General features: G+C 46.5%; 1 protein-coding gene across 1 annotated transcript in view; it reads right to left on the bottom strand.

Moving 5' to 3' along the window:
* Window positions 1-5,186, bottom strand: part of cngb1a (cyclic nucleotide gated channel subunit beta 1a) — a gene marked incomplete at both ends in the record, with an annotated part of 9,371 nt that extends 4,185 nt beyond the window's left edge. The window contains 9 exons of the mRNA XM_084437382.1: window positions 145-195; window positions 348-556; window positions 1,443-1,664; window positions 1,808-1,947; window positions 2,138-2,294; window positions 2,834-3,007; window positions 3,200-3,221; window positions 3,344-3,485; window positions 4,963-5,186. Of these exons, the coding sequence (XP_084293508.1) occupies window positions 145-195; window positions 348-556; window positions 1,443-1,664; window positions 1,808-1,947; window positions 2,138-2,294; window positions 2,834-3,007; window positions 3,200-3,221; window positions 3,344-3,485; window positions 4,963-5,186 (1,341 nt within the window). The remainder of the gene's footprint in view (window positions 1-144; window positions 196-347; window positions 557-1,442; window positions 1,665-1,807; window positions 1,948-2,137; window positions 2,295-2,833; window positions 3,008-3,199; window positions 3,222-3,343; window positions 3,486-4,962) is intronic.
* Window positions 5,187-10,000: the final 4,814 nt, after the last annotated feature.

Genomic DNA, 10,000 nt, shown 5'->3' with positions numbered 1-10,000 from the left:
ACAGCAGGACTCGTCTTGTGCTGCACACAGATATACAAACCAGGAAGCAGGGCAGCCGCCGAATCAATGTATCATAAAACAGGTAACTAGACAGGAGGATTAACAGATTTCTAATAATTTCTTTCATTTTTCCTTTAAACTCACCTTAAATCTTTCAGTTTTCAAGTAGTTCTCTCTCATGTCTTTTTTGTCACACTGCAACAGAGTGTCATGAATTAAACCAGCGTGGACAGCATGCGTATATGTGCTGATGTGTTTGTATATTATAATACAGAAATATGTGCATTTGTATACAGTTGTGTACAGTATGTGTGTCGGTTGTGTGTGCTGTTCATGTATCCCCTCACCACGACGTCTCCCGCGCGTACAAACTGCATTCGAGACTGGAAGATGAGGATGTCCACGATGTAGATGAGGTCACAGGTGTAATCTACCATCAGCCACAGGTGCACGTTCTCTGGGGTCTGGTAGGGGAACGCCCAGCGCACTGGGATCAGCCACATGTTCCAGTTCCACGCCAACATCACGAAGAACAGCCACACCACATAGGTGAGGTCTACAGGGTCACAAGAGGGACAAACCCAACATAATCACCTACTAATGAATGCAGGATGATTGAGTTTGAGGTATAGGGTTCTAGGTTCAAGACACATCATAACACCTATATGTAATTATAGTACACTCTCTCTCTCTCTATAGTACACTCTCTCTCTCTCTCTCTCTCTCTCTCTCTCTCTCAAGATCCTAATCTTGTTTGAGTCCTTGAATGACTGTTATATGGCAGTACTAGTATGTCATAGTGATGTAGATAACTCACTAGTATGTTATACTGTAGTAGATCATTCACTTGTATGTTATATTACAATACATAACTCATGAATATGTTATACTGTACTGTAGTAGGCTCAAGGTGCGGTGTGTCATCATGAAACTAGTATGTTATAGCACAGTAGATCATTTACTAGTATATCATAGTACAGTAGATATCTCACTAGTATGGTATAGTACAGTATCTCATTAGTATGGTATAGTACAGTAGATATCTCACTAGTATGGTATAGTACAGTAGATATCTCACTAGTATGTTATAGCACAGTAGATCATTTACTAGTATATCATAGTACAGTAGATATCTCACTAATATGGTATAGTACAGTATCTCATTAGTATGGTATAGTACAGTAGATATCTCCCTAGTATGGTATAGTACAGTAGATATCTCACTAGTATGTTATAGTGCAGTAGATATCTCACTAGTATGGTATAGTACAATAGATATCTCACTAGTATGTACTGTATAGTACAGTAGATATCTCACTAGTATGTACTGTATAGTACAGTAGATATCTCACTAGTAGGGTATAGTACAGTAGATATCTCACTAGTATGGTATAGTACAGTAGATATCTCACTAGTATGGTATAGTACAGTAGATGACTCACCAGTAAAGGGGTCGATGCTGGAGGGGAATCGGTAGCTCAATATGGTGTTAAGCCAGCCGGGGAGAGGGGGCAGTTTGGGCAGTTGGGGGATTTTGATGGGGTATCCAAAGAAGTCATAGAGCTGCTGCTCCTCCTTCTCCTCTTCCCCCGGGGCAGGAAGATCCTTCTTCTCCTCTACCGGAGGTGGGGGAGGAGGGGGCGGGGGAGGAACCGTTTCCAGGGCTGAGGAAGAGGTCAAAGGAATGCTAATAACGATTCTTTATTGCCTTGTCGATGCATCCACCGATCACGTACAGGTGACATGTAAAAGGGTCTCATCTTTGGGGTCATGCGGAGACGTGAGAGGTCAGGTTGTGGTCACTTACCGCTTTCATCCTCAGATTCATCCGGGTCGATGAGCCGATCCCTCCGGTGCTCGGCCCTATCCTTGAGCAGCCTGACCAGCTCACTCATTCTGCTGTGGACCGCCGCGCTGGTATAACTGACCACTGAGGTTCGACACTGCCTGCAGGGACACCAGTCGTCAAAAACCTTAAATCATTGGCTGCTTACATTCCCATTACACTGATCCATCTCAATACGATTATGTGTGTGCGCGCGTGTGTGTGTATGTGTGTGTGTGTGTGTGTGTGTGCGCGCGTGTGTGTGTGTGTGTGTATGTGTGTGCGTGCGTGCGTGTGTGTGTTTTCACTCACTCCTCTTCCTCTGCAGTCAGGAGGCTATCTTGGCTGGGGGCTCCAGGCACAGTCGGTGTTTCGGGCTGGAGGTCCTGGGGGTCCTGGGAGGTGAAGATCTTAGAGATGTTAACACCCCCCACCTGGGCCTCTTTGTCCACATCCGCTACTTTCACTGCTGGGAGAACAACAACAACAACACCAACGTTGCCCTCTCCGTTCCCAACACTCCTCCTGGGGTTGAGTAATGGGAACCCTGATACTGGGCTGACTGCAGAACGTTCTATTCAAGGGTTTACATTTGATTATCTCACAGAGAATTTGGTCAGTGGTTTCACTTGAACACGATGGACAAATAAGGCCTCTGTTATGAATGTATACAAAGACCAACACGTGTCACAGAACAGCACAGCCAATTACAGCGCAGCACAGCACAGTTGTTCACCTGAGCAGCGGGCAGATGGCGGCAGCTCATTCTAGCGCAGCAGGACAGTGGCGGAGAGCATGACGGTAGAGATGTGAAGGTCAAGGGTCACGGGTCACGGGTCAGGGTGGGGAGGGACAAAACGGGCTGGTTGGGCACTCTGATAGTTGCTCTACAACAGCGATCAGTGGGCAAACTCCAAGTCTAATGCTATGGGGTTGCGGTTGGGGAGGGTCACTTTTTTAAAAGTGGATTAAGGAGGTTTAGGCGTTTGAGGATCTTAAGGTAGCAGCCTCGCGCCTGCTTGGACATGTAGGACGGCTCTTGGGTGATCAGGGGGAACTCCTCAGGTGCGGAGAGCTTAGGGAGGGGTTGCTTGTTGTCATGCAGCAGTTGGCCGAAGCTGTGGAGGCTCCGGGAGGCGTAGGGGAAGCGCAGGAGCAGCCTCCTGATTGGAGAACCGGGCACTGGGCAGAGACAGCGCCGGATAGGTCAGATTAACGTCATCGAGCTAAATTGGAAGTTATTATAGGACAAAATGACCAATGATGATGATGTATTGCACAACTCCAAACATAGACACTCTCGTTCTCTCTCTTACACACACTCGCTTCATATCTGGACAGATTTCCGGGTTATTAAGAAGCTTCAACACTTACCTCCACATTCCGCCTCGCCATCCTAAAATGAAAAGTTAAGAAAATGAACGTAAACCTTCATCCTGAACATCTTGACATAGACCTAAACCGTCGTGTACAACTCTGTTACCTTGTGCTAAGGTTAAACTATGACCCCTCCTCTACCTGAGCTGAGACTGTGGGCGGAGCCTCGGGAGCGGCTGGCCCCGGCTGATTGGTCGCTGTTGCGGCGGGCTCCGCCTCATTTGGCGGTTCGGGGACGGGCTGGTCATCCAACACAACAGCTGGACATACATCCAGCACATCCCTGGGGAGGGGGGGGAGGGATTGGGGGGGAGGGGCTTGTGAACATCTGGGCCTCAGAGATTAACAGACATGAGAGAAACTACGCCAAAGATGGGTAAAGCACCCTGGGTTAATCGCCAAGGCAACCGCTGAAAGGGAGGATGAAGAGGTGAAAATGGAGGGATCTTCGGTTAATTGGAAAGGTGAGCCTCTAGAGAGGAGAGAGGAGTACTTTTGTTATGTCTTTATACTGGTCTCTCTCTCATTGGCTTTGAGATATAGAAGGGCAGTTTGAAGGGGAATCTGATGTTTTACACTGAGAAATAAAGTTGAGATAATGTTCTGATTCCAACATACCTTTTGAAGTCTGCCCTGTTTCAAAGAAGAAAAGCAGCAGAAAACAATAAAAAAGATATGTAATTTCTATCTGAGTGTATGGGGTCTATGAAATGTTGACTGTAGATACATGCAATAGTCCTCAGAAGCCAAATGACCTGCAGCTTAATGAACAGTACATTAGTAGCCACAAAGCCTAAAGCGCATGCAGCAGACCTTTGATTGGAGGGAGCCTTGGATAAAGAAGCCCGGTGTACTATACAGTATGTGGAGTCAAAGCAGAGCACCTTGGGTAACATATTCAAACCTCTCCGACAACTTTTAAGCACAGGCTTGTCCATGGGAAGTGTGCCACCCATACAAAAGGAATCCATATCGTACTCTCCAAAAGACAGGATCCACAGGTGTTAAGGTACCTTCCATAGGCCCCAAATGAGGAGAGATACTCTAGGCTTGAGCTTAAAGGGCTTTAGTTCAGGACTTCGAACGTTAACATTAGATTTGTTTGGTTGGATGAGTCAAAATCATGAGCTGTTTCTTTAAATGGTGGTAATGGCTACACTGGAGTGGTAGGCTGGCTCGACAAAATAATCCTCCTTCAGGGAAGCTTTAGTATGGGAGCACTCCTCCTTCTCCAATACAGGAATACGCCTCTATCAGATAAAAATTGGATTACACGGGTATCTTATCACACAGGTATCTTATCTCCACAGGGCCAGTATATATAGTATATAGCTTATTCTCTTCAGTGATTACATTCTCCTCTGTAACAGTCTGCCCTGCGGTCGGATATCTTATTTTGTTTAAACTGTCCTCAGAACGTTTGTTTTCCTCTGGTCTATCCTCTGTGCTCTCGCCACACACACTTCTCTCTCGCCACACACACTTCTCTCTCGCCACACACACTTCTCTCTCGCCACTCACACTTCTCTCTCGCCACACACACTTCCCCCGGTGCCCCTGCAGCCGGACGGAGGGTGAGGGGTCAAAACTGAGCTTCACCTCAGACAACTCACAGGTCAGAGGTCACAGTAATTAACAGTGCTTATGTCTGGGCCAAGCAGTACAGCCAGCCTAAGGTATTACAGGCAAGCCCCTACTCTACCTCTCTCTACCTCTCTCAATGCGGGTGTACGCCTCTATCTGCTACAGATTCAGCTTACTCAGGGATGTCATTCTGCCCAGGGCTGGCATGGTCCTCAATCGCACTAGTCTCCTCAGATCGCTCACGCTCTTCTGTGAGAACGTTCTCCATGTCCTCCAGGACTATGTTCTCCACATTCTTCTGGGTGTGCACACTCTCTTCATTGCTCCCAGTATTGTCCGGTACATCTGTAGCCTCCTCTGTTATCGGACTTTCTAGAGGACTCTCATCCCCCTTTATCATCACATTCACCTCAGATGTTTTGCTCTTTTCAATATCTAGATTGTTCTGAGTTGGGCCTTGTTGAAGTTCCTCACGACATCCATCATTACTTTCTGTTGATATCGTTTTCTCCTGTGTGGTTGTACTCTCTACACTGCTGTTCTTGATTATGTCTTCAGTGACTGGGATTTCCTCAGGTTCAGTGGTTACATCCTTATCTGCACCTTCTTGATCTTCCTTGTCTAGAATCTCCTGTGTGGTGATCTCCTCCTGATTTTGACATTGCTCAACTACAGCAACCTCCTCTGCAAACTTAATCTGCTCCGATGGCTCACTTTCTGTGTTTTCCTCAACATTTTGGATATTTCCAACAGCTGCTTTTATCTCCCTTGTCTCAGGACAGTCATTCACCTCTGATGGCTTACTTTCTTCAGCGATTTTCTCTTTAGAAGCTATGTTTTTGTCATAATTTTCAGTCTCATTAGTCATGTCACTGGCCGGTGTTACTTCATGTTCCTCAATACTTTGGACATTTTCCACAGGTGCATTCTCCTCTTTTATCTCATTCAGCTCAGGGGGTTTCCTCTCCTGCTGTAATGCGCTGTCTTCCGTGCTCCTAATCTCCTCAACTGTCATCTCTTTTACTTTATTCTCAGAACTTTTGTTTTCAGCTGTTTCTTTATTTTCAGTTTCTGGGATTATTATTTGCTCCATGGCTTTAAACTCCTGTGTGTTTGTATTCTTCACTGTTTTCATTTCTTCTACAATTTCTCCTACGACCTGTGTTGTCGTCTCCTCAGGACTCTTTTCATGCTCTGCTACTGTCGTCTCCTCAGATATCTTACTCTCTTCTGTGACAACTGTAATCTCAGTTGTGTCCTTCTCCCCCATGCTATATTTATCTATGGCATTCTCCTGGCCTTTTTGGTTCTTACTAATTATAGTGCCCTCCTCTGGCATTGTCTCCGGAGTGTCTCCATTTTCTTCAGTATTTTCAATATCCTCAATAACTAACACATCCTCTGTTAATGTACTAAGCTCAGGGCAGTTCCTGATTTCCTCAACAAATGTCATTTCAGTATCTTTATTTTCCTCATTTTCTGTACTCTTCTCCTCAGGGCTCTCATTTTCCTGTGCGGTTATACTGACAGTAGTTAGTTTCATTTCCTCACCGGCTGTCACGTCAGTTAGCATGACATGCTCAGTAACTTCCTCCTGCTCTCTCACCTCAGGCTCCTCAGAAATGCTGTTCTCTCTAACTTCTGTTTCTGCCTCAACAGTGACTGCCTTGTCATCATAGATACTATTTAGATTTGATATCTCTCTTTCCTCTGTTACTTTACTATCTTGGGTTTTCTCAGTGGTCCTGCTTTCCACAATGACAGTGATCTCCACTATAATCTTATTCTCTTCAGCAGTCATTTTTTCTTGAGTGGCTGTCACATTGTTTGGTGTGACCCTTATCTCCTCTTCAAGTATAACCTCTGCTACTTTCTCCTCAGGACTTTTACTCTGCTCAGGACTATTCACTATATCCTCGTCGCTCGCCCCCTGGGACATCTGCAACCTGGACGGTGTGCCGGAAGGGACAAACAGAGCTTCAGACAGTCTCACACATCACAGGTTAATGTGTAACAGACGGTTGGCAGTGAGGGCCCATTTAGAGAGCGCCCGTGTGTGATAATGAAAGCATTCTGGTACCCTGGTCAAACAATACTTACAGCTATAATTCATAGATAGACTATCTCTGGGACGTTTAGGCTTGCTACGTTTGAAGTAGTGAATATATCCTTATGCTGTAACATGCCCAAAAGAGGAGACAAACAGCTTCAACCCTTCAACAGCTCAAGTTAATACGAATTAAGAGTTAAGAGTTAATTAGCACAATGCAGTGTAAGAAACAGCAAGCTATCTAGCATTAATCTCACTCGTCTGGCTCGTTCATTCTGCTGAGGATGCGGTTATGAGACATTAAAGGTGGACTCTGCCATGTGACGTCATTTCCAAAACAAGCGGAGCGACACTCCCCGGAGATGCCAATTAACAACCCTCTCAACCTCCAGTCAGTGTTGCTGACAGGAGAGAGACATCACCTGCTCTTCTCTGCTGTCGCGTGAGCGCCCCATTTTCCAAGGCATTTCGTCACTTTGCTGAGTATCCCTTTAATGCTCCAGGCAGGGGGGGGAAGTTGCCTGTTACCACAGATCTGAGATCAGATGACCCTCCTCCATGACCCTGAGTATCAGGGAGTGTGAAATTGAATCTAATCCGTGGCCATGGACAACTTCTGCCCACTCTGACAGTAGGAAGTGGCGAGGGGGGGGGGGCAGGAAGAGAGGGGGCGGGACTTACTCTGCGTCTTCCTCGTTCTCTTCCTCCTGGATGTTGGGCAGTCTTTGCAAAACAGACAGGATAATTATAGAAGGCCGTCTCCATGGCGGCGGCATGTCCTGGTGTGTGTGTGTGTCCGTGTTTGAGTAGATGCATGTGTGTGCGCGCGTGTGTGTGTGTGTGTGTGTGAGAGAGAGAGAGCTGATGCACTGCAGCACTAATTGCAGCGTACAGTCCTACATAGCGCTTTTCATCACAGCCCAGTGTTCATCACTTCAGTGGCTTGGCCCAGAAACGCACAGGGGGGGGGGTAGAGCAGTTAGGGGAAAGAGAGAAGGTGTGTGTGTGTACAGTATAAGTGTGTGTGTGTGCGACTTACTGCTCTACATCAGCCTCCCGAAGTGTCTCCGCTGTCTCAGCCGTGTGGAAGGCCTGCTCCCCCTCCAGCCGTCTGAGGGTCAGCTCCGCGGCCTGCCTGGCCACGTCCTCCGCCATGAGCACCGCCTCCAGACGCTCCTGATGCAGCCTGGTGGGCAGTGCGGCGCGTGCCGAGCGTCAGGGGTCAAAGGGTCAAAGTCAACACAAAGGCGATCGCAAGCGAACGAAGGAGAGGGTCGAACCCGATGGTTACCTCTCCTCCATTTGAGCCATGACGGTCTGCTCCGCCTCCTGCTTGATGTTCTCCATGAGGGGGGTCCACCTGTCTGTCTGGGTCTCTGCGTCCTCCGATTGCATGTCCATCACCTGGGCCACACACACACACACACACACACACACACACACACACACACACACACACACACACACACACACCCGAAACCAGGAGTTACCCATAATTAATCAAAACGACATCAACAGTTCTGTTGCCATGTTGTGCTTCCAGGCATTGCTGTTTACAGTGGAGTCTTACGGTGGGCCGGTCAAGCTCCGGTACGTCTGTGGGCCAGTCAAGCTCCGGTACGTCTGTCTATATTAGTCTGCCTGACAAGCAGTAGCAGGGAGGGGAGGGGGTGGCTTCCCTCTGACGTACCTGGAGCTCCTGGGTCTGACTGCAGGGCTTCTCCTTGTTCTCCTTGTCCCAGTCAGGGTCCACCTCCTCCAGAACCATGTCTGCCGTGTCCTGCACGATGCAGACTGCACACCAAACAGGAAGCAGAACGTGGAGGATGGGTGGGTCAGAGGTTGAGGGTCAGGGGTCAGAGCAGGGTCATGGCCCAGTTGATGGTGCGTGATGAGTTTGTTTGTTTGATTGATTGATTGATTGATTGATTGATTGATTGATTGATTGATTGATTGATTGATTGATCATACTTTATTGTCCCCGTAGGAAAACTTGTTTTGGGCACAGCACCGCATACAAGGGTATGAGTGATAACTGAATAGGCTGACTGATAATACATTCCTCCCATGACGACTATCTGTACATTCAGGTTAATGAACTTGAAAATTCCCATACTGCACACTCCATTGACTGATTTATTGATAGTGTGACTGATTCTCTCATTCTCCAAGACCCTCATCTCAAAGTGATCATCTCCAACTGAACCACTATAAACCACCAAGGTCCATGAATAATCGAACCCATAATCAACCAATATCACTCACACAGCACACCCAAATGCGTGTCACACTCTTTATTAGTCATAATACTTTACATTCACTGCATATTATGTAACAACATCATTATTACATTGGATAGCTGCCTGGCTTAGCTAGCGATGGCCTCTTACATGATAATAATAACAGTATCAAAAATGTCCTCCTAACAGGCTATTACTGTGCCTTATGCGGTGCTATGTGATCTATGGCATCCTCATGCCGTTAATAGTGTTTGGCCCTACTCAGATTGAAATGCCAAGACGTGGCTAGAAGCATGATCGCTTTGTGTTGGGGTCCCACTAGTGGAGACAATGTTTCAGATCATGTGTGCTGCTCAGTATTCTTCATGGCATTACAGTCTCAGTTCTGTGTGAGGGTATTGGCATCATTGTCAGATGTTGGTATTCTACTATCCATTTGGGGTTTATAACAGAGAGTAATCATACTGTAGGTTACAATCACAGAAAGCTCTGGTGAGGAATAATAAGGAGTGCACACTGCATCATTCATTCACTCCTTTGCCAATGTACTGTACTGTATGTTAAATAGACAAATCTCCTTAAAAGTATTTCCTTTTTTTTCCTGTCAAACATTGTGAAAAATAGAGGGGAAAGTGCATCTTACATCATAGCTGTGCAAAAAAAAAGAGAAAGCATTGTGCTTTACAGAGCAATGGGTCTATTTGTTTTTTGTTTTGTTTTGTTATACTGTATTAATCCCCCCAGGGGGAAATTGGTCTTCAGGTCTTCAATATCAATCATCAGTTGAGTCGAACATACTGTAGGGTCAACCAGAATGACCAGCGTTTATGTTATGAGCCACTGTAGTGTTCCACTCTCCCCAGTCCGTGTATCTGTTTGTGTTTGTGAGTTTGTCTCTATGTGTGTTTGTGTGTTTGTGTGTGT

The sequence above is a fragment of the Borostomias antarcticus genome (assembly GCF_949987555.1).
Source record: "Borostomias antarcticus genome assembly, chromosome: 4".
Classification (NCBI taxonomy): domain Eukaryota; kingdom Metazoa; phylum Chordata; class Actinopteri; order Stomiiformes; family Stomiidae; genus Borostomias; species Borostomias antarcticus.
This window is presented reverse-complemented; position numbering and strand designations above follow the sequence as displayed.